Source organism: Typopeltis vanoorti, chromosome 10, assembly GCF_054136105.1.
Source record: "Typopeltis vanoorti isolate ZY-2024b chromosome 10, IOZ_Tvanoo_1.0, whole genome shotgun sequence".
Classification (NCBI taxonomy): domain Eukaryota; kingdom Metazoa; phylum Arthropoda; class Arachnida; order Uropygi; family Thelyphonidae; genus Typopeltis; species Typopeltis vanoorti.
In genome coordinates, this window is record NC_143558.1 from 103,307,738 (window position 1) to 103,333,964 (window position 26,227).

At 37.5% G+C, this 26,227-nt stretch overlaps 1 protein-coding gene across 2 annotated transcripts in view; it reads right to left on the bottom strand.

Annotated features, from left to right (window-relative positions):
• FBXO11 (F-box protein 11) overlaps positions 1 to 26,227 on the bottom strand; it is a 412,771-nt gene that overhangs the window by 143,432 nt on the left and 243,112 nt on the right. For both annotated transcript variants that reach the window (XM_090399679.1, XM_090399680.1), the window contains exon 11: positions 7,301 to 7,518. In XM_090399679.1, the coding sequence (XP_090255805.1) occupies positions 7,301 to 7,518 (218 nt within the window). The remainder of the gene's footprint in view (positions 1 to 7,300; positions 7,519 to 26,227) is intronic.

Sequence of the window (26,227 nt, forward strand, 5' to 3'; positions counted from 1 at the left end):
CTTTGTCTTCGTTTAAGATTATTACAATTTCACACTCAAAGGATAATTTAGGGGGTGTTTAAGGGTCAAAGCTGTATAACTGAGGCTGACATAGCCTTTGAAGGAATGAGGAGAACAGAACAGGGCTTCTGACCTAATGTCCAATCCTCACCTTCTCGTGGTGCACATTGTTGGGTATCTACCTGGATACTGAACGAACGAGGATGGGCTGGAAATTTGGGATTTAGCCGACCAAATTGTATTCATATTGGCGTAAACCAAAATACAAATGATGGCACAACATGAGAAAATTTCCTGCAGACTGAGGCGTCGCCCGGTTGAACAAGGCCCCCCCCCCTGTTGTTTTCATCAGGGAACAAGGGCGAACACCGAAAAGTCAGCTACTGGAACAAATCTGAAAACACACCCCAACTCAACATCACCAGAGTTAAATATCAGTACCATCAAGATAAGAAGCCTGAATGGCAAAGAAATGGAGCTCGCTGAGGAATTAGATAAGTACCAGATCGACATAACAGGGATGACTGAAACAAAAAAGACAAAAACTGGAGAGATCTTTCTGAGCAATAAATACAAAATGTTATATTCAGGCAATGACAATCAAGGAAAAGAAGGAGTAGCCATATTATTCAACACTAAATACGAGGTTAATCTTCTTGAATGGCAGAAAGTCTCAAGTAGAGTGATGTGGGCAAATATCAGAATGGGGAACTGGACAACGTGACTTACTTGTGCCTATGGTTCTAGACTAAAGTAGAAGTGGAGGAATTTTTTGAGGTTTTAGAGTAAGAAACTGACAAATGAAAAAGGAAAAGTTGGTCCTTGTTGGGGATCTAAATACCATAGTAGGAAATGATTGTCAGCTATACAAAAATATTATGTGAAAATTTGGAGAAAAAGAGCAAAGCTAATAATAATGGCGAATACCTGTTGGATTTCTGCACAGGACATGGACTGGTTATTACTAACACAATGTTCCAACATAAAAATGTGCACAAATTCACATGGAGAGAAGAGGCAAGGAATAAGAAAAGTCTCATTGCCTATGTTATTGTTGATAGTGATGTTTTCTCCCTGGTGCAGGACACTAGAGTGTACAGAGGATTTGAAACTGGAAGTGATCACAATTTAGTCTTGAGCAGGATAAAATTGAAAAGAACATGGAAGAAAGTTTTAAAGCAAATAAAAGTTGAGCAGCTCTCAGATGTGAACTGTAGACTAAAATACACAACACAAACATTATTGAAGAAAAAATGAAAGAATTTGAGAACAGGAATCAAACCTTGGAGAATCATATCAAAAGATTCTGGCAATAAGTCAGCTTGTGCTCTTAGAGAATACAGAGAAAAATGTAAGAAAGATAAAGAGGGTGGTAAAATATTCTGGAGGTGTTGAAGAAGCTTAGAAATGGAGGGAAAAGTGCTGTGAAAGGATTAGAGATGATAAAGGTGACATGAAAACGGGAGAAAAAGATGTCTTTAAGTAAGGAGTAATTACTTCGAAAAATTGCTAAATGAAACAAGCAGTGATGGCACAGTGGTAAAAAACACTCAACAGGCATACAATCAGGAATACATATTCATACTTGAAGTAGAAAAAGCCATCAAAGTCTTGAAATGTGGAAAGGGCAGGAGTAGATGATATTACTATTATTACTATTAATATTATTACGGGCAACTCCAGGGAGTCATTAGACTCATCGAGGGAGGCCCCAAATCATATTCATCACAACTATTTGACATTCATACAGTATCTATCATACCTCGCCTTAAACTCATTCACTGTCACAGCATCCACCACAGACTCAGGGAGCGCATTCCACTCATTCACTACTCTAAAAGTAAAGAACCCAGCTCTAACACCTTTACTAACCACACTTTTGCCCAGTTTCCATGGATGTCCCCTAGTCCTCCCACAACCAGCCCTGTTCTCAAAAATATCTTCTGAATTAATTTTATAGAAACCCTTCAGTAATTTGAATGTCTCAATCATATCTCCCCTCTTCCGCCTATCAACCAATTTTTGCAACCCACAAATCCTCAACCTGTTCTCATACGGTTCATTCCACAGACCTGCTATCATCTTGGTCACTCGCCTCTGGATCCTCTCCACCTCCTCCCCATCAAGAAGAAACCTAGGTGACCAAATCTGAGCACAGTAGTCTAGATGGGGTCTTATCAAGGCTCGATACAGAGGAACAATAACCTGCTTGTCTCTGCTTGTCAACGTATTCTTCAGCAACCAAGTGATTTGATGAGCTGATTTGGCCACTTTTGCAATGTGTCCCCTAAATTTCAATTCCTTATCTACCAACACTCCTAAATCTCGTGCCTCATCAATTTCCTGGAGCACGGTTCCACCAATGCAGTAAACTGCCGCCAATCTTTTCACCCCAAAATGCATAACCTTACATTTTGCCACATTAAACTGACATCCATTCTCCTTAGCCCAGACCTCCAATCTATCCAAATCATCCTGCAAAATTTTGACGTCATCTGCATTCACTATTGCCCTACCCAACTTCGCATCATCCGCAAACAAATGAACTGTTCCTCTCAGATCCTTTCCTATATCATTTATGAACAAATTAAACAGCAGTGGTCCAAGAACAGATCCTTGTGGCACACCACTAGTCACAGGCCGTCTTGTGGACTCTACTCCTGAGTAAACCACTCTCTGATATCTCTCCGTCAACCACCCTCCTATCCATCTCACCAACCCTATGTCCATCCCCATATGTCCCAATTTACTGATTAGAATTCCATGTGGTATCCTGTCAAAGGCCTTGGCAAGGTCCAGTAGAATCACCGTAAACCCATTACCCTTATCCAGTTCAGCCGTCACTGTGTTATAATACGTGAGCAAGTTACTGAGGCATGACCTACCCTTCACAAAACCATGCTGTCCCCGATACAGTATCCCATTTTCTTCTATCCAATCTTGTATTTTCCTCTTGACTATTTTCTCTAAGACCTTGATAATGATTCCTGTTATGCTGATTGGCCGGTAATTTTCAACAGCAGCCTTGGAACCACCTTTGTGCAGTGGAACTATTTTCCCCTCTTTCCACCCAGTCGGGACTAACCCAGACCCGAGGCTCAAATTAAACAAAATGGTCAAGGGCACTGACAATTCTTTGGCCGCTTCACGTACGACACGAGCTGGTATACCATCCAATCCCACAGATGTATTGACATTGAGGTTCTGTAATAGACTAGTCACCTCTACTTCATTCATCACAATTCCAGTATAAGCTGTTGGTTCTTCCATTCCTGCAAAGTCACCACCTGGATGATATACTCTTGCAAAGTGCTCGCTCAGTAATTCCACAATATCGACTGATTCAGTTACCTCCCTACCCTCAGCATTTTTTAAGATCATTCTACCATGAGCATTTTTCCTTTTACTTGCAACATATTGAAAAAACTGTTTGGGATTCTCTTTAGCCTGCGTGGCCAATTTCCTTTCGTAATCTGCTTTTGCTTTTCTTACCACCCTTGTTACCATCCTGGCCTGAGCTTTATACTGTTCCTGCGCCTGATGGTCACCCTTCTCCTTAAAATTCCTCCACAATTGTTTCTTTTTTTGCAGCTCAAGCTTAATAGTGTTATTCATCCATTTAACCCCTAATTGATTTATTATTCGGACTCTTGGTATACAGTCAACCATTGCCTCCTGCAAACAGTTCTTAACCACCTCCCATGCACTATCAACATCCAGCCCTTGCAGTTTTACATGCCATGGCATTGAGCCAAGCACACACCTAAGGTTGTCATACTTACCAGCTCGGTAATTCCACATGTACCCTGTCTTAATTGTAAATTCGACTCCTTTAGCCACCTCCCAAGTCATGACTTTATGGTCACTCTCACCAATTGGTGGCAACATGGTCATGTTCATTACAGCCACATTCTCGGTTGCAATTACTAGGTCCAGCACTCTCTGCCCCCTGGTATTTTCCACTACATGTTGCCGTAGATAGTTGTCCCTTAATAACCGCATAAAATCCAATTCCTTCCTCCCATGTGCCCTCTCCTCTTTCCAGTCAATGTTACCATAATTGCCCTACCCAACTTCGCATCATCCGCAAACAAATGAACTGTTCCTCTCAGATCCTTTCCTATATCATTTATGAACAAATTAAACAGCAGTGGTCCAAGAACAGATCCTTGTGGCACACCACTAGTCACAGGCCGTCTTGTGGACTCTACTATTCGACTAGAAATGTTGAAGTATGGTGGTATAAAAGTCTTACAGTGGCTGCAATGCATAGTTCAGAAGGCCTGGACAGAGAGATGAATTCCAGATGATTGGAGTAGAGCTCTCATAGTACCCATATATAAAAAGGGAAATAAAACTGAATGTGAGAATTACAGAGGTATTTCCCTACTACTGAGTGTTCCTGGTAAGATTTATGCAAGTATACTTGAGAAACGGTTGAGAAGAATTGTGGAAGAACAAGCTAGATTCAGGCCAAATAGAGGCTGTCAGGATCAGATCTTCACTTTACGACAAATAGTTGAGAAATCATGGGAATATAACAATGATCTGTATTTAAGTTTTGTCAATTTGGAAAAGGCATATGACAAGGTGCCAAGAGAGAAGCTATTCAATATGCTACAGTTATATGGTGTCAATGGGGCATTATATCGAGCAATACTTAGTCTTTGAGTTGTAAGTCAGCAGTTAGAATTGAAGGAAGTACAGGAAGATGGTTTAATGTTAAATCTGGTGTGAAACAAGGATGTACATTATCCCCTCTGTTATTCATTATCTCTGGATCACATTATGAAGGAAAGTGATATTAAACATCATATCAAAATTGGAGACGTTAATGTCAGCTGTTTGCTTTATGCAGACGATGTTATACTTCTAAATGTATCTGCTACAAGTCTGCAAGATTCCCTGACTAAATTGAATAACTGTTGTAATAGATATGGTATGAAGGTCAGCAATAAAAAGACAAAGACAATGAAAATAGACAGAATCGTTGAAAATATCAACTGTGTTGTGAATGGAGAACCTGTGACACAAGTAAAACATTTCAGCTACTTAGGCACAATTTTTACTGAAGATGGTAAATTAAATCTGGAAATAGACAACAGAATCAACAAAGCTGGTATGGTAGGAAGTCAACTGAATAAATTGATATGGAATTAGAGAGAAATTAGTCAGAACACTAAATTAGCAGTATACAAGACAGTGTTCAAACCAGTTTTAACTTATGGATCTGTTAGCTGGGTCAGAAGTAAATCACTTGACCAAAGACTGCAGATATGAGAGTCCTGAGAAAGATTAAGAGGCATGAACAGATGGCATCAATGGCAATATCATATTAAAAATGAGGATATTAGGAAAGAACTTGACATTGTCAGCATCCAGGAATGCGTTAGCAGAGCTAATCTCAGGTGATATGGTCACTTAAACAGAATGGGCAAGGAAAGATTAGCAAAACAAGTGTTCTCTGCCGGGGTGGCAGGAAAACGATCCAGAGGAAGACCAAGATAATATAGGTGGACTGATACGGTACAAAGCGCCTTAGATGAGAGAAATATAAGATCTGGTAATGTTGGAGTCTTGACAAGTAACAGACTGATTTGGAGGAAAATTGTAGATAAGAAGTTAGTAATGATGTAAATTTTTCATGTAGTACTTATCATATCCCGTACACCCCTTGAGGGTACATGGCAGGAATTTGATGATGAGGATAATTTAGCTGGCACAGTCAATAATCAAATAAATGCATTAAATTACAGAATGTGAGAAATAGTAAAGAAGTCAAGGCATAAAGTAAGAGTTATACAGTATAAATAACTAATATGGATAAAATAGATATAACAGACCTACCAGGTCTCACCCAGGTCCATGCAAAGGACAATTGTCAATTTAATGTTGTAAAATGCAAGGTAATGTACCTTGGAATGAAAAGATTACATCTTTTGTATCATACTGATGACACTAGATTACAGAAAATTGATGAGGTTAGGGATCTGGGGTAGTGATGGATAAAAAAATGAAATTTAGAGGACATATTGCAAGGGTTGGCAAAATAATTCAGAGGATTACTTGGATGCTGAGGAAAACACAGATGATTTCATCACCTGCATTTCTTGGGGGATCAGGAAGTGGTAGAGAGGATTCAGAGATGAGTGACCTAGCTAGTGAAAAATCTGTGGAAAGCTCCCTATGAGGATAGATTGAAGGTGTGGGGATTGTAAAGTGTAGCTGACTGACAGAGGAGAGAGGATATGATAGAAACTCAAGTTACTAAAGGGATTCTATAAGATTGACACAAGAAATTTTTCAATACATGTGGAGAACAAGGGGATCGCACTTGAAAGTTGCTGGTGGTTAGTAAAGGTGTGCAGACTAATTTCTTTACTTGGAGTGAATTGGTTGTGAGTGACCCAACGGTGAATATGTATGATGATACATATTGTGTGAATAATGGGGAGTGTGGATCTCCTGCAATACACCATTTGATTCCATGGAGATGCCTGTCTGCATAATAATAATAATTATTAAAATATGTGTGTATAATAATTAAAAAATATATAAACAAAGAAAAAAACTGTTTTGCACAATAAGCAACATCCAGATGGTTGGAAACAGGACTGTATAATACATGAACAACTTTTCAACATAGTCACTGATTAGATTATGCAAAAAAGTTACAAATTAAGAAAAGGTTAATATCATCAAAATAATCTCATATACCAATAAAAATCGAAAGCATGAGAGACAGAGATAGAGATTAGATTTACATGTGGAAAAAAAAAAATCTTAAAATGAACAATAAATGCTGAAAAGAAATTAAAATTGACCAACATGTAGAAGTAGTTATTTTATGGGTTGTTATCAAAACAACCCAAAATTATATGGGTTGTTTTGATATGGATTCCATAAGTAAAGCCAAAACTAATTTGTGAATAATATGACAAATAAAGCTAGTTAAGAGAGCTGGAGAAAGACAGATTAGCTGCTTTTCAGGTTGTGTGTTTATTCTCTGGTGATCTGTTTTATGCACTGAAAAACCTAAGTTTCTGGAAGCAAAAAAAAAAACTGATATTTCCATGTGAGAATTATCAACTTACTTTCAGATCAAAAGCCCTTATAAATGTTCTTAGCATCCTGGATGAAATTCGAATCTAAGTCTTTCCAAATGAAGGGCAAATGTAGCTACGTGAAACTGCTATGCTGAAATTTAACAGCAAAGTATGAATTTTTTCTGAAATGCTATATTCACTTAAAAAAAAAGTATACAACCTGAGTTCACTAAGGACAAAAACAAAATAATTACCTTATAGTAGGGTTACTATGTGAAGTAATCCACACACCAGCAAAATTATTGGAATGAATTTTATTCTCAATGAATTGACCACGTCCATTTTCATGTACATAAATACCACCAGTCTGACCATGATGAATTTCACAGCGTACAACTGTTGGATTTGCACCAGCTTTTACTTCAAAGCCAGCAATTCTATTGTTGTGAATGTCATTTGCCTCAAAGTATCCCTTAAAAAAAAATTCAATACATGAAAAATAAAGTAACTACTTTACTTATGGGTACAAGTTCAGAGAAAAAAAAAATCTCATATATCAATAAAATGAATATATATATATATATATATATAAAGAAGTAATTACAATAATGCAGCTTCATAGCCGGTACATTGGAGAAGGGAAATATGGAGAATGGGACACTGTAGGTTTACACATGGTAAACATGCCTCCAAATGATGGTATCCTGATGTATTATGGTTATATGGATAAACTTCCTCACTGAACTGCATTTTTGTTATTACTTAAACAGGTAGATAGTGAGTTACAAGTGGTATCATTTAATCCTAACAGCATGTCACATAACTCACTGCATCATCTATTATTTCCAAACAGATGATGGCACGGTCTTTTGCAATAACTGGATGTTAAGATAATCAGCAAATTGGCCATTTTCCTTTTTTGATGTTAGAAATTTTCCAATGTTACATTACATTCAAATGTTTAGATAACAGATAATTCTGAAATATTTCTTATGTTAAGTAGAGTCTGATATTCTGGCAAAACAGCAAATAACAGGTACTAGAAGAAATGATTTTCAATCATGTCAGGTTGAAGTTTGAAAGGTTAGATGTAAATCAACTGTTAGTTGTTAGAAAAACCAGACAATGTAAGATTTGTTTCTGAATTCTATTCCCACTGTGTTATGTATGATGAAAAAATGTGGAATTCCTTGCAATGTTTAAAAGACTATCTATATTTATATCTATTTTAATATATCCTAAGACAAGGCAATACTAAAGGAAATGTGGATATCACAATGAAGTCGTACCTAGATGATGCACTCGGTATGAGCATTTGTATGAGGCCTAGGTTGCAAATTGGATCTCTGAGGATAATGTTTCCAAAATTTTGAGAAATTTCTTGCATCTGGATTTATTTAAATCCAGTTAATTTCTCAGAGCAGCTGCAAATTCCCAAAACAGTCCCCCCCCCCCAGAGATCCTGTGAGTGGTATCCAATACATGGCCTGCAAGATCAGATTGCCCATAGTCATGAGTGATTGGTTGGTTTATTGACACAAGAATAGCAAATGTCATAATACCACAGCAAAGGTTATAGCAGTAAACAGCTATTAATAAATGGTTTAAAGGGTAAATCAGTAAATAATATGCATGTACAGAAAATTAAGCATCGATTATTCATTAGTATTAAGCATGGTGCATCAGTAGCATCTACTATAGCCACTGATGCACCATGCTACAAACTGTCAAGGCAGCTGGCTAGCTCTGTTACTCCCCCCCCCACTGGACTTACCACATCCTATATAAAAAAAAAAAAAAAAACTCTACCCATTTTAAAACTTGACTGAAAATTTAAATTTTAATTATTCAGATATATTGGTAAGCTTTGATATCACCTCACTGTTTACCAATATCCTCTTAAATTACACCTTGGCACTCTTAAAAAACGTTTTTCCTTCTGATATCTTAGATCTCTTTTCCCTTTGCCATCAATTCTGGTTAATTTTCTTAGAAGAACAAAATTTACAAACCGACAGAGGAAACTGCTATGGGTTTCCCCTCTCACCAATTTTTGCATGGAAATTTTTGAAAAACGAGACAGACTCAGCCCTTCTCAAACCTTCTATCTGACCTCATGGCCCACACACAACTGACTCCTTCCTCAGTAACCTCAAGAGCCTACATCCAAGAATCCAGTTTACAATGGAAAAGGAATCTCAACAATATGGCATTATTAAAATTCTAACCAAAAGAGCCCACATCTTTGTTCCAGTGGAACTTTCCTTTCAACTGAACTCAATCATATACACAACACCTTCCTTTCTGTTTTTTATAGTTTTTTTATTTTTTAATTATTACAGAATTAAAAAAATAATCAGTTCCTCTCCCATTCCCAGGGCCATATCTTCAGAAAGATTTCAGAAATGCCATCACCATCCCCTACATCCGTGGCACATCAGAAAAAATAGCCAGGTCCCTTTAAAAAAAGTACAACCTCTAAACAGCTTGTAAACCCCACTGTAAACTTGCTACTCTTATCCATTCTTCCAAAGATCAGCTCCCTCCTCTCTCAAGCTGGCTTACTTCGACAGGCAGGTAGATCAACAACCATCCCTTTAGAAGAACACAAACCATACATCTGCAATCACGACTATGGTCAATCTGGCTTTGCAGAACATGTTTTGGATCTCAGAGAGCAGGGTTGTTCAAACCGTCGATCAAGGAGCGATTTTTGGTCAATCTCTTGTGTTTCTCGTAGACAGGCCTTATACGTTGGTTATGCATTATTAAAACACTTAAGGAATTTGAACAACGTAGTTAAGGATATAAATTAAATTAAACTTAAATAAATATTTTCCGATATTTTCCCGGTAACGTCAAGTTGCCATCTTCTAAAGGAACTTACAAAAAAAAGTTACGTGCACGGAGGCACTACAACACAGAAACTGGGAATGAAAGAAATGAAGCTATTGTTCTCCTAACAGTCCTGATGGTGCCCTCTTAGTGGGGCTAAGTAGGTGTTCTTGGCCGTTGGGCTGAAGGTCTGCTGATGTAGGCCTCCCAGATTTGGGGCAGTCGCATACAACCAAATTTGTTGAGGTTTGGAGAATTTCTTAGGGCTGAGGCTGAATTCCATAAAGAATCTTTCAAATATGTATTTGCTACAGTGTATCACTGTAGCTTTCTTCGACCATATTCTGTGGCGTGTATCCAGGGCATGGTCTGCAAGCCCAGAATGGACTGTATTTGTGAAAACGGATGTAGTCCTTGTGTTCCGAAATTCTGATATTCGCTGTCCTGCCTGTTTGGCCAAAGTAGGACAGTTTACAACTGCAAGGGACCTGGTAAACACCAGGTAGGTCTAGGGGAAGTGGTTGGTCTTTAGTGGAGCGGATAAGGGATGCCAATTTTCTGTAAGGTTTGTAACAGGAGGTCAGGTCATGTTTTTTTAAGATTTTGGTAATCTTTTCCGAGGTGCCTCGGATGTAGGGAATGGTGATGGATTTAGAGTAATCCTTGTTGTGGAGGGGGGGGGATATGTGGTTTGTAGGTTGTAATATTTTTTGGATTTTTTTTGGGGGGGGGGGTTAGCCATTGGCTGAGAAAGTGTTGAAGATGTGATTTAGTTCAGTGTTTAGGGCCAAGTCGTTTGAACAGATTAGTCTAGCCCTGTTGTATAGTGTTTTCACTACTCCATATTGTTGTGGGGGGGGGGGGGGATTGTTGGTGAATGTATCTGCCTGTATGGGTGGGTTTTCTGTAAACTGAGAAAACCAAGGTTCCATTAGGCTGGCGGATGACTAGTGTGTCTAGGAAAGGGAGGTTGTTGTTTTCCTCTTTTTCCAGAGCGAATTTGATTCTGGGGTGTTGGTTGTTTAAGTGTGTTAAGAAGAAGAGAAGTGTTTCAGAGCCATGTGGCCAAATAGCGAACACATCATCAACGTAGCGAAGCCATATGGTTGGTTTATGTGGGGCAGAGGTTAAGGCTTTTTCTTCAAAGGTCTCCATAAAGAAATTGGCCAAGGGTGGGGAGAGTGGTGAACCCATGGCTGTCCCCACTATTTGTTTGTAGAATTTTCCCTGCCAAACGAAATAGCCTGAGTTCATTGTGAACTGAAATGAGGCTGAGATATCTTGAGAAAATTTAGCTTGGATTAGCTCTAAAGTTTACTTGAGTGGGACATTTGTAAATAAAGAGGAGACATCAAAGCTGACCATTATGTCAGTATGTTGGAGTGTAAGGTTTTCTATGCTGGCTTTGAAATGGGCTGAGTTTTTTATGTGTGATGGTGTGTTGCCAGTATAGTGTGTGAGCTCTTTGGCCAAATGTTTAGCTAATTTGTATGTGGGGGATCCAATGCCATCCACTATGGGACGTAATTGCACATTTTCTTTGTGTATTTTTGGGAGTCCATAAATACGGGAGGGGGGGGGTATAGAGTTAAACGGCTTTAATCTGTTGGTAACTTCTACAGGCCAAGAAGTGACTCTCTTAAGGAGCCTGTGAAGTTTTCTAATTTGAGAGTTGGTGGGATTGTAATTGATGGGGAGGTAAGTGGCCCGATCTAATAGAAGAGCATTCAGCTTACCTGTGTAGTCCTTTTGGTTAAGTACTACAGTTGCATTTCCCTTATCCGCTTTGGTGATAACTAATTCTTTATTATTCTTCATTTCCTGTAGAACTTTATATTCCTTGTTGGATATGTTGGTTTTTGGTGGTCTTGCTTTGGAAAGGACACAGGCTACATCCAGTCTTACACTGTTGGCGACTTGATGTGGAAGGTGGTGGATTCCGTGTTCGATCTGGATCATAATATCCTCACTAGGTATTTTATTGGGAGCAATGGCGAAGTTGTGTCCACGTGACAGCACATTGAGTGCTTCAGGCTTCAGGGTGACTGAAGAAAGGTTGATTACCGTGTTGGTAGCAGGTTTTGTAAAGACGGTAGAGTTCTTTTTTAATTTTTCGAACTTTTTTATCTGTCGGCCTCGTATTTTTTAAAATTCTTTTTCGGCAGCGGTACATGAGACGTCATGTAAAATCGACCAAAATTCGTGGTTCAAAGTGCACGAAAGCTCATCTTCGACAGCACGAATAGCTTCGTTAATGTCCGCTAAGAGCGACCGCATGGCGGTGATTTGTTCACGTAGCAACGCATAGGTAGCGCGGTTGTATATTCGGAGAGCTTTTTGTGACACAAACCGGTGCTTGAATTTCACACAGTTCGGGATTACTTTATTATCCTGGCAGCATTTCAAGAACGCTAGACGATTTAATTGTCTAGACAGCTTCAATTTCAATTTACCGTATTGGCGGGTCTTCCGTGCGATTGTATCTCCGTGGATGATGTTGATTCTCGTAGACAGGCTTATACGTTGGTTATGCATTATTAAAACACTTAAGGAATTGAACAAAGTAGTTAAGGATATAAATTAAATTAAACTTTAATAAATATTTTCTGATATTTTGGTAACGTCACGTTGCCATCTTCTAAAGGAACTTACAAAAAAAGTTACGTGCACGTAGGCACAACAACACAGAAACTGGGAATGAAGAGATGAAGCTATTGTTCTCCTAACAGTCCTGATGGTGCCCTCTAGTGGGCTAAGTAGGTGTTCTTGGCCGTTGGGCTGAAGGTCTGCTGATGTAGGCCTCCCAGATTTGGGGCAGTCGCATACAACCAAATTTGTTGAGGTTTGGAGAATTTCTTAGGGCTGAGGCTGATTCCATAAAGAGTCGTTGACATTGATGACGTTGCCAAAATATCGGAAAATATTTATTAAAGTTTAATTTAATTTATATCCTTAACTACGTTGTTCAATTCCTTAAGTGTTTTAATAATACAATCTCTTGTGTATTCCTCCTTACTTACAAATTTAATTAAAACTGAAAACATAATATTTTATTTATCATTATTTTGTATTATTTTTAATTCGCTTTAAGTGTATTGCTATTGTTTATTTATTTTTCGTTAAAATTGTCAAATCAGTAATTTTCTTATCAGGGCGGGTAAATGAATTAATTTGGATCAGTGGAAGTCAAGCAGCAAGCTAAGTGAATACGATTATAAGCAAAGTGTAAAAACTCGATTGTAGCTTAAATATTAAATATTCCAAAGCACATTACATCGATATTTTACTTAGGTTAAATCCCATGTGAATATTGTAAAAAAATAAACTTTGTTTGTCTCGGTATAGTGTGTAGTAGATGTTTTTGTAAATAACTCTTTTGAAGCTCTGTATATACCATTTTAATAAGAACATGTTAGTGTGTTAAAAACAAAGGCAATGTTTTTGTGCGTGAAGCTGTACATGGCGGCATTAGAAAGATTGTTATTGAAACTTGTATGTATGAGAAAGGCTTGCAGACTCTAAGTGTAAACATCTCCGAAATCAGTCAGAAAGGGTTCAAACAACTTTCAGCTGGCCGGCAACTTACAATCAAAAGAAAGCAGAGGAGAACAAAAGGCGTGCCGAACTTGAAACTTAAGACTCATACCGATTCTTTGGGGGTTGCCAAACTTCATGCGAGGTCTCAGAGGAGGACTAATAAAAAGGAACTGAAGCAAGCAGAAAGGGTCCCGGTTCCAGAATTACTGTCAGAGAGGAGGCCGCCCGGTCCAAAGAGACTGCCCAGATCCATGTTGCTTGAGAGAGGAGTTTCCTGCTTCCAGAAAGGAGCTTCTCGGTTTGAGACGTCGCTAGAGAGAGACTACTTCTAGGCCGCAGACAAGGTTTCAAATTGCTGAAAGGAAGAGTTCCAATTGCCGAAGAAAAGTTTCCAGGCCAGGTTAATGTCACACATTCACCAGTGTGTTGCGTTTTCATTACAATTTGATGAATCAAACAACTTCACTGATATTGCTCGGTTAATGGTATTTATTCACATGGTATTTCAAGATTATTCAAGTAAAGAAGAACTTTTGAAAATTATACCATTATTGGGAAGGACTAGGGGAGAAGACATTCTTTCGGCATTTGATGAATTGTGAAAACTGTGAAACACAAACTTCCGCATTTTAAACTTGTGTCTATTACTACTGATGGAGCTCCTGCAATGATAGGTAATAAATCAGACTTCATTTCATTATGTAAAAACGATGACAAATATCCAGATTTTTTAACGTACCACTGTATTATTCACCAACAAGTACTGTGTAGTAAAAGATTAAACACAAAAGATGTTTTGGATATTACATTTAAAATTGTAAATTACAGGCAGATGATGATAGGGAATTTCTGTTGTACAATGATGTTTGCTGGCTCAGCAGAAGTCAATTTTTAGAAAGATTTCTTGTATTAATTAACGATATAAAAAATTTTGTTGATGAAAAAGGAAATATTTATCCACAATTGAGTGATAAAAGATGGTTGTTATACTTATCATTTTTAGTAGATTTCTGTACGAAATTAAGTTATTTAAATTTAGAGTTACAAGGTAGAGATAAAAATTTAATTGATATGTTAAGTTCAATAAAAACTTTCCAACAATACTTATTTTTATTGAAAAAAAATATAAATGACCGCAAATTTAGACATCTCCCATACTTATCAACATTTTTTGAACAAAATCAAGAAATGCTTCGCTATGATTTAAAAGAATTTATTCGTGAAATAGTATTAGTTGAGGAAGAAATAAATTCAAGATTTAAAGATTTTAATAAAACTGAAATGATTGTATCTTTCATCAATAATCCATTTCAAGAAAACTTGATCACAGAAATTTCAAATAAAATTAGTAAGCTGTTTGTTATAAACCAAGCTGAAGTAGAACTTGAGATAATAAACATTCAGAATAGTTTACATTTAAAATCAATAAACAATGAAGTCATTTGAAAGTATGCACATGAAAAATTCCCAATATTAACTGATATTGCGTGAAAAATTCTGTTGTGTTTCGAATTGACATACTTGTCAGAATCCGCTTTTTCAAATATGACTGTCATAAAAAATTAATTAAGAAACCAAATTACAAACGATCATTTGGATGATTGTCTGCGATTGGCCACTTCTTCATATCAACTTGTATATAAAAATATTGCAAGGACCAAACCATGATAAATTTCACATTAACTTTTTTTTTAATCAACCAGCATTTCTTGTAACTTGCGAGTTTGTAATCAATCTGTTGTTTTTTCTAAATTTTGTTTTCCAAAATAGAGAAATAAATATTTTATTCCAATATATATATATACTTTTTTGTTGTATTAAAATAATTAAAAGTGATATATAAATTTTTAAATACACAAATAAAATTTTTAGTTGTTTATTTGCATAATCAGATATTAGGTTGGGGGAACGTGATCTATATAAGAGAGTAGATCGCCGAATAACTTTTTATAGAAAAGTAGCTCACATAGTTAAAAAAAGGTTGAACACCACTGTCATAGAGAAACACACAACCCACAGGATCTCCTGGAGAAAAACCACCATGCTCCACCATAGTAAATTCAAAAAAGAAAGACTGTTTTTAGAATCTGTGGCAGCACTCATAAATGAACCAAATTTAAATAAATACAGTTGCATAAAACGTCCCAAAATTTGGGAAACATTAATTATCAGAGGTCCCACTTTACATCCTGGGCCACCTACAAACGACCAGAGAATGCACCACCTAGATAGGACTTCAGAATCATCCACTTGTTTCCCTTAGTATCGTGTTATATTTGAGTGTGTGTGTGTGTGTGTGTGTTACAAGATTTATTTGTAATACATGAAGAAGTCTCAGTGACAGACAAAATATTGGAAGCATTAAAATTAGTTTGTAATCCTTTCCTAGTGCTGTAAATATTCCATTAAACTTGCATCATGATGCTACATCTGAATTACCATAGCTGTGCTGACAGATGCTGGTAGATCTTCGATAACAAGCTGCATGTACAAGGATCTTTATATATGTCTAGAATGAGGTGAAGGGTGGCCTTAAGAAAAGTGGATAAGGGCAGCAAGCTTAATATGGTGATTGAAAGCAGTACAGATTATTTCTTTAACATTGGCTATTTTTTTTTTATGGTACCTTGAATACACAGAAAATAACAAAAAGCATTACTGTAATACGTATATCTTAGCCGGATAAAGTGTTTAAGAACGGTTGTGTCGAGAAATTTTCCAAAACATTCCGAAGCATTTAGCTTTTCAAAAAAAAAAAGGCCAAGAGACCCATAGCTATACGATCTGTTTGTATATTTTTCTGCTTCCGAATTAAATAAGCGTTATGGATGGCAAAACTGTAGAAATTAGTGATGACTGATGATGGGGAGAATACTAACAAAAAGAGAAGTCAAAACTGACTATGATATCAGTATCACTTAAAATTAACTTTTGGTTCATAGAAGTAAAATAATTTTTTTTACATTTTTTAAATATGAATTGATTATTATTACTATTATTACTATTTTATAAATTTTTGGAATATTTCCAGAAAGGGGATCAAAAATTGCTGGCTAATCTGGAGGGAGGGGAAATTAAAAGAAACTACGGTATGACGACGTGCAATGTCTCGTTTGGAAAATTTCAAAAATACATGACACATAATCCCTTACTTGTGGAATGTCACAGCGCAATCAACTGGAAATACGGATTATCCTTAGTTTTTGAATTAATCCATTTTTAGACGGGACTCTTTCCTTTTCAACGGTCTTTTTTTAAGATTGAAGTCTATGGGAGACTGCTGTGCACGTCTCCCATAGAGGCGCCTCATCCTCGTTCACAAACGGAAGTGACGTCACTGGAAGGGGGATGAAGCAGATGTTACATCAGGCAGACGTCACAGTGATGTACCGATCTGTAGAGGAGGATAGCGTCTCGCTAGTGGAATAATTGCGCCTGCCGATTTTGAAATGGACATTGGTTTACCAGAGGAACTGAACTTATAACATAGATATAAACATAGAACATAGGATATAAAGAAAACAGCTAACACAAATAAGAAGCATTTTTGTTGGATGTCACCACATATGAAACCTGTTAGCGAAGCTCACGTATCTTTCGTAATATTACGGGTGCTAGAAGGGCATATGCGGCGGAACTAAATATATCCCATGCACGATGCAATGTTGTCGGTTGTATAGCAGTTGATACCATCAATAAAACACTTAACACAAGCAGCACTCAGGAGGATATAAATAAAACCACCATATCAGAAATGAAGTAAAAATCAGTTGGGTATTCGTTTTGTGTTTGCTATCACCACACAAATGCTACACGTCGTGACTCCATATTTCTTGCTACTGTTACGGTACAGTCGCTGGCGGAAAAATGCAGCCGAACATCATATCAGCCATATGCAGACAACGTCGGTATGATTGCTGGATGTCGTGGGTTGTATGGTAGCGTCGGTTTCCATACAATGGACAATTCCAAAAAACATACAGATCCAAACGTAACCAATACAAGCAGCACATACTAAGTAAGAGAGGACAAAGTTAGATTTCTTTACAAAACGAATGCGCACATATCACGAACAGCAACTAACTCCCTACAACTGGCAACCACATGGATGAAGATGGCCAGTAAGTGAAGTCTTACCACAGCTTACAACAGCTGTGGTAAGATGGCGCTTTGGATCAATGTTTTCGTGGGCGATTGTAGTGCAGCATTTACAGAGCGCTGCACATGAGATAGTGTTAATATCACATTTTAATCTACGAAGTGCTTAATTAACAGTTGCATTTGAAATTGTGAATTCGTGGATTAAATATGTCAGGGATTATTCTGTGTGTGTGTGTGTATATATATATATATATATATATATGTAGAAAGTTTTTTACCTTGGGTATAATATACGTTAAAGATACCAAGCTATTTTAAACCTGGTTTTACTCCATTTCTCAAGTAAGCAAACAGACAAGTAAGTGAAGTTTGCGCACGCAGGTAATGCAAGTCTGGTTGACCCCGCATGTAGTGCTAGGCAACTCGTGGTAAAGGTGGAATAAGCTCTGATCACTATTCTTAATATTTCACCTTTACCACGAGTGTAAAGTTTATCATCTTTAGTTTATCTTTATCACCCAGACTCGCACTACCTGCAGGCACAAACTTCACTTACTTGGGAAATGGAGTAAAACCAGGTTTAAAATAGCTTGGTATCTTTACTGCCCACTCAGTCTCCAAAAGCTAGATAGGGTATAAAGAAGTTGCCTACTCCCTATAAGGGAATAAAAGGCATTAGCTGATTTTTTTTTGGTTTTATATGTATCTACCCTATATATATAAAATGGTGCAACGTTTTTCTGTCATGTTTTTTTCAAGTTATTTGAAACGTTTCAAAACTCAGGGGAGAACTGGCCTACCAGTCCGGAACTCGGAGGGTTGGGTGCCGTAGGCACCAGGGGGGGGGGGTGCCCCCTAGCATATATATATATTATTCTAATTCTCGGATCTCAGTCAGTAGATAAAAAGTTCACGCAGTTAGCCTAGTGGCTTTGCGCTTCGTAACCATATGCCCGGGGAAGGAGTGTCATAGGTTCGATTCCTGTCAACAACGTGAGGAGCTTAAGGATCTTCCTCAGCCACAGCCAAGTTAGCTGGTCTTGGGCGTGGACAGCAGGATTTTTTTCCACCAGCTTATCTGGTGTTTTTCATCCCGCAAGCAGGCAAACCAGTCTGAGGACACACGGATTACAGTCAGGAATACTGACCCAGCCATAGGTCTGATTCGTCAGCCTATGCCGGTTCCGGAGCCCGGATAAAATTTTGGGGGGGACTAGATGGTACTGTGAACTCCCGTAAAAAGGGGGAACGCTGTATCATCACATGAAATTTATTTATTTAGTAGATAAAAAGCATGAACATATCCCAATTCTGAGTCGACACTACAAGTCATATATATATATATATATATATATATCAGAACAAGTCACTTAAGGCAGGCGTGGCCAACTTCATTCTATACGAGGGCCAATATATGATGAGTGGTAGCATCACAGGCCGCACACTTTTAGGCAGAACTTAAATAAAAATAAACTCTGCATTTTTTTAAGGCAATTGTTAAGTCGGAGGACTTAACATTGTTGTCACTCTCTTGAGAAAATAATGATTTATCAGAAATTAAGAAGCACTGTATAGAAATCGTAATTTAGTTCTTATGTATCTTATTATGTGATGTGAAATTTCCATGTTATTATTATATAGTTGCTTAGTCTAAATTATTATGTAAATAATTAACCATTTGCTGGGTAAGAATTTATAATCTAAATGTGAAACGGCCGACTTCTGAGACATGTGGTGAATGTACTAGTATATCTGTTATGTAATACGGTGCTTCCCCCCCCCCTTCCACCGCAATGCTACGAGGGTTATGAAAGGATTCTGCGAGCGGTGCTGAGTGACAGTAAAAGCATGACGTACACATCGATGACAAAAGAAACGCCACGGTGTTTAAAAAGGGATGTAACGCTACGAGCGGGGCTTTTAGATGTTTTCCTGCTGCTTTATTCCTGTGCCACGGAAGTCTGGATGGTATGGAGCCTCCACGTGGGTTTCCTTTGTTCATGGAAGTTACGACCGAATGACCAAGAGAACTTACCAGTCGGAAATAAAAGCCCAGCAGATCCTGAGAGTGGAAAACTACAGAATAATTCCAGTTTGAAGTATAGAGGGAAATCGTATAGAAAATCCCGAGGAAGTGTGAAGAAAAGCGATCATATAAGGTAGTTGTCTGACGAAAGATTGAAGTGGCCAAAGTAGAATATCCAGCAAATAGGTAAGGTGAAAACTTTATGTCTACTAACTAAAGAATTGAATGAGAAGATTTTAATGTGTGTGCTAAGAGACATTTCTCTGAACTGTTGCTGATAGATTTTAGAAGGAAATATAATAGCGTCTCAAAAATGTGTCTTGCAAGGGAGTGAATTACGAATGTTCTTACTTAAATCTGAGATACATGTAAAATTTGAATAGGATTGTTAAAGAGAATTATGAATGGAATTTGACAAGTATTAAGAGTAAAATTTAAGTGATTAGAGTAGAAAATTGAGACTAAGTGATTAAATGTTAGTATTTATGTTTCTAAGATAGAAATTCATGAAAGGGGATAATTAACTGTATGTACGAGTGTTAATGATGTATATAAAATTTAGTTGAATGATTAACTAAGTGCTTCTCAGTGTAATATATGAATTCTAACTGTAATTAAAATGTTTTGTTTTAATGTGAATGTTGTCTTGCCTGTACTTCATCCTACTGCACTTGCTCATAAGATATAACGAACCACAGAAGTGCAGGAAACTGTATAATATAAGTTCATGATTGCAAGTTGTAAGATTTTAGCTGAGAAGAGTGAATGCTGACTGAGTCCTAACTCCTTGGTCTTATATTTTAGTATATCCTAGGATTCAGGGTGGCGCAGCGAAACAAATAAATTTTCTCTGAATTTGAAGAGGGAGATAGAACCAGTGCTGAGACATAGAAATAGGCATCCGCCATTTGCATTTCTTTCTCTCACAAAACAACAGCTTCACTCTTATCAGAGATTCGGCCAGTAGCGTTATTGATGTAAAAGGATTAACCTGGGAGTAATAAGTGTTGGAAATTACAACGTACTAGGATATACATTAAAATAAATTTTAATATATTTCAATATTTCGGCAACGTCACGTTGCCATTTTCAAGAACTTAAGTACAAGACACGTGCATGCAGGCACAACAAAACAGTAAGTGAGGAAGAAGTAGGAAGTTATTATTTCTCCTAAAGTCCGGATGGTGCCGTCTAGCGGGCAGTGTTGGTATTCTTGGGCGATTGGGCTGAAGGTCTTCTGATGTAGGTTTCCCAAATTTGAGGTAGTCTCATGCAGCCAAATTTGTTGAGGTTTGGATCGTTTCTTAGGTCTGAAGCTGATTCCATGAAAAGCCTTTCATATTCTGGCTTTCTTCCACCGTATTCTATGGCAGGATTGGTGAAAATGGATGTAGTCCTTGTGTTCTGAAATTCTGATATTTGCTGTCCTGCCTGTTTGGCCAAAGTAGGACAGCTTACAGCTGCAAGGGACCTGGTATACACCAGGTAGGTCTGGGAGGGGGGGAGGTTGGTCTTTAGTAGAGCGGATAAGGGATGCCAATTTTTTATATGGTGTGTAACAAGAAGTTAAGTCGTTTTTTAAGGATTTTTGTAATTTATTCCGAGGTGCCTTGGATATAGGGTATGGTGATGGATTTAGAGTAATCCTTGTTGTGAGGGGGAAAGGGGGGTTGTGGTTTACTGGTTTCAATATTTTTTTGGGGGTAGCCATTGGCTGAGAAAGTGTTGAGAATATGGTTTAGTTCTGTGGTTAGGGCATTGTTATTCGAGCAGATAAGTTTAGCCCTGTTGTGAGGAGGCGTGGTGGGATTGTTGGTGAATGTACCTGCCTGTATGGGTGGGTTTTTTATATACTGAGAAAACCAAGGTCCACCACAGAATATGGTGGAAGAAAGCCAGGATAATACACCATAGCAAATAACAGATATGAAAGGCTTTTCATGGAATCAGCTTCAGCCCTAAGAAACCATCCAAACCTCAACAAATTTGGCTGCATGAGACTTCCTCAAATTTGGGAAACCTACATCAGAAGACCTTCAGCCCAACACTGCCCGCTAGAGGGCACAATCAGGACTTTAGGAGAAATAATAGCTTCCTACTTCTTCCTCACTTACTATTTTGTTGTTCCTGCATGCACGGGTCTTGCACTTAAGTTCTTGAAATGGCAACGTGATGTTGCCGAAATATTGAAATATATTAAAATTTATTTTAATGTATATCCTAGTACATTGTAATTTCCTTAAATTATATAGTGAAAATGCATAACCAACGTCTAAGCCTTTCCACGAGAATTATGATTATCCACGGAGATGTTATCGCACGTAAAGCACGCCATTACGGTAAATTGAAGTTGAAGCTATCAAGACAACTGAATCGTCTCGCCTTCCTGAAGCGCTACCGGGATAACCAGGTAATCCCTAACTGTGTGAAATTCAAGCACGGTTTCTCTTCGCAAAAGGCACTTTGTATTTATAACCGTGCCAGCCAAGCCTTACTTAGAGAACAAATTGCCGCCACTCGCCATTTCCTGAGTGAAGCTAACTCAGCTATACAGGCACTCGAAGATGACCTTTCAAACACCTTAAGCCACGAAATTTGGTCGATTTTATATGACATCTTGTGCACTGCAGCGGAGAAAGAATTTAAAAAAGTACGAGATAGACACATCAAAAAATTTGAAAATTTAAAAAAGGACGCGATCTTGAAACCGCAACTTCCTACCGAAAAGGTAGTTAACCTGCCGTGACTTAGTGTGAAACCTGAATCACTAGACGCCCTCGCACGTGGCCACAACTTCACCATTGCGCCCAGAAGAATACCTGCTGAGGATATCATGATACGAATTGAACGCGGGATTCGACACCTTCCAAGCCACGTTGGCAACGATATTAGACTGGATGTAGCTTGTGTTCTGACCAAAGCTAAACCACCTAAAACCAACATGCCCAGTAAAGAAATTAAATCGCTATTAGAATTAAAGAAAAACAAGAAAGCTGAAATCTCTATTGTTAGATCAGGCCACTTACCTGCCTATCGAGTACAATCCCACCAACTCACAAATTAGAAAACTCCACAGGCTCCTTAAGAAGGTCACTTCTTGGCCTGTGGAAATCACTAACAAATTAAAACCATATAACTCCATACCCCCCCCCCCCCCGTATTTATGGACTCCCAAAAATTCACAAGGAAAATGTGCCATTACGTCTCAGAGTGGATGGCATTGATTTCCCCACATACAAACTAGCTAAACATTTGGACAAAGCTCTCTCACACTATACTGGCAACACACCTTCATACATAAAAAACTCGGCCCATCTCAAAGCCAGCATAGAAAACCTTACACTCAAACACACTGACATAATGGTCAGTTTTGATGTCTCCTCCTTATTCACAAATGTCCCACTCAAAGAATCCTTAGAGCTAATCCAAGCTAAATTTCCTCCCAATATCACAGCCCTATTTCAGTTCACAATGAACTCAGGCTATTTTGTTTGGCAAGGAAAATTCTACAAACAAATAGAGGGGACAGCCATGGGTTCTCCACTAGCCCCACCCTTGGCCAACTTTTATATGGAGACTTTTGAAGAGAAAGCCTTAAACTCTGCCCCACAAAAACCAACCGTTTGGCTTCGCTATGTAGATGATGTATTCGCTATTTGGCCACATGGCTCCGATGCACTCCTCTCCTTCTTAACACACTTAAACAACCAACACCCCAGAATCAAATTCACCCTGGAAGAGAAAAAGAACAACTGCATTCCTTTCTTAGACACACTAGTCACCCATCAGTGCCTGATGGAACCTTGGTTTTCTCAGTATATAGAAAAACTCACCCATACAGGCAGATACATTCACCAACAATCCCACCATCCCTCCTCACAACAATATGGAGTCACCAAGACACTACACAACAGGGCTAAACTTATCTGCTCGAATGACAATGCCCTAACCACAGAACTAAACCACATTCTCAACACTTTCTCAGCCAATGGCTACCCCTCCCCCCCAAAAAAAGAAGTTATACCTAACTTCTTGCCTACCAGTTTCATGGAGGCTGCATGCTCGCCGAGAAGTTTGATGTGTGATTGACAGCTGAGAAGTTCGGTATCGAAGCAATGGGAGAGAAAATGAGAGCATTCGGAAGGAAATTAGAACACAGACCAGCGGATATTCAGATTCAGAGGAATTTGAGTTTTTTTATGTGACAGTTGGAGGAAAATTAATAGCATATTCTGAAAAAGGAATCATGGAACTATTAAGTTTAAAGTGGAATAAGTATTGATGAATAAAAGGGAAATATTGCTATAGGCATTTTAAAAGGAATATTGGAAGAAATGCTAATTGAAAGATTAGTAGGTTCCAAAAAGGAGATCGTAGAACTGTAAATTCTTTTAAAGTGGAAGAGTTAAGACTGTCAATAAACATTAATGAATAAAAGAAGTTGCTATTTACGTTCTAAAGGAATGTTCGAGAAAACTCTGATTAGGAAGTTTCATCTGCCTTGAGGACGCCAGATCTAATTATTATTTCTATTGCAAAAGGAGACAGAATTGAGTCAGAAAGAATTAATGTGTGCTACATGAGTGATGAGAAAGAATCCTATGAAAATGAAGAATAAAGTCATATATTTTCGGAAAAGGGCCTTGACAGAGAAAGAAACTGGCTATGAACATTTTGTCATTGTGAAAACAAGTTGTTTAGTCTACTCTTAAGTGTAAGTTTATTTTTAAAAGGCCTTGGATCCAATAAATTTGTAGTTAGCTATGTAAATTTGTTTGAAGTGTATATGTATTGTTTTTGTTATATTAAATGTGTTTATTTTGTATTTTGGTCTTGAATCAGTGATTTATTTGGAATCTGAAAGAAATAGTAAAAAAGAGGTCATTGCACCAATCGGAGTGAACCCTTGTGCATATAATAATATATAGGTACACTCGGAAATAAATTAAAAATAATTGTTAAACAGAGATCATTTCTATATACAGGATTAAATTAATAAAAATCCCATATTTAAATAATAGCGCAGCCTTTAGGAATAATATTATGATAATATCCTCTATATAAATATCCATCTAAATAAAAATAATCTTTTATTAACAGTAACCCTTCCCTACTAGAGGAAAAGTGACACTGTTGTCAGAATCATATTCTCTGTCAAGCCAGAATTCTTTTTTTCCCTTACTCTCTCTCCATTAAAAGCAACTCAATATGATTATCTCCGAATGGTCAGAAATCCACTCTCTTTATTGCACTGGATGATTCTTCCTTTCTGTTCATATTGCCATTAATTGAAATTCTCAATGATGATTACTCTTCTTGCAATCATTAACCAAATTTTCTTAAACATATCCTTGTACTTTTCTTTACATTTAAAGGCCTACAGTAATGCTTTACTAAATAGCAACAGAGTGCATATTAGTAACAGAGATGGTTCATATCGGCAGAGTGCCTATTATAATGCTGCAAATTCATTGTTTATCTCCCCGTTTCAACCAAATCCAAAGCTATTGTTGTTGTTGGTTGGATTTTTATTGGCATATTGGCATCTATTCTAGAGAGTCAAAATGTAACAAATAACAAATGTATACACAAAAATTTTGTATACATACAAATTCCTAAGAAGTATAAAGTGTAAAAGGAATTATAGCATTCTGATAAGCATTATACAAATCTTACTGTGGGGAAAAAATGCTTGTCTACAAGTGATGATCTGACAGAGATTATATTTTGATTGAATATGCTGGCATTGAAACAACATAGATGGGTCATTCATTTTGACACAACAGAAATCAGCGATGTTTGAAATGCACTAATTGCAGTTCTAATTGTCTGATAGTGAAAACAACATCCATCCAATTAAGTGTACTATCCTGGCAGAAGCAGACTTGAGACCATAATTGAGACTTGATTGGATAAGTGCTGGGTACATATTCTGTTCATATTGCCATTAATTGAAATTCTCAATGATGATTACTCTTCTTGCAATCATTAACCAAATTTTCTTAAACATATCCTTGTACTTTTCTTTACATTTAAAGGCCTACAGTAATGCTTTACTAAATAGCAACAGAGTGCATATTAGTAACAGAGATGGTTCATATCGGCAGAGTGCCTATTATAATGCTGCAAATTCATTGTTTATCTCCCCGTTTCAACCAAATCCAAAGCTATTGTTGTTGTTGGTTGGATTTTTATTGGCATATTGGCATCTATTCTAGAGAGTCAAAATGTAACAAATAACAAATGTATACACAAAAATTTTGTATACATACAAATTCCTAAGAAGTATAAAGTGTAAAGGGAATTATAGCATTCTGATAAGCATTATACAAATCTTACTGTGGGGAAAAAATGCTTGTCTACAAGTGATGATCTGACAGAGATTATATTTTGATTGAATATGCTGGCATTGAAACAACATAGATGGGTCATTCATTTTGACACAACAGAAATCAGCGATGTTTGAAATGCACTAATTGCAGTTCTAATTGTCTGATAGTGAAAACAACATCCATCCAATTAAGTGTACTATCCTGGCAGAAGCAGACTTGAGACCATAATTGAGACTTGATTGGATAAGTGCTGGGTACAGGTGAAGGAATATTAGTCTACATCTCAAGAGATGGAAGAAAGGCACAACAGATATTCACTGTTCTCTTATGGATGAAGCAATAGACATAAT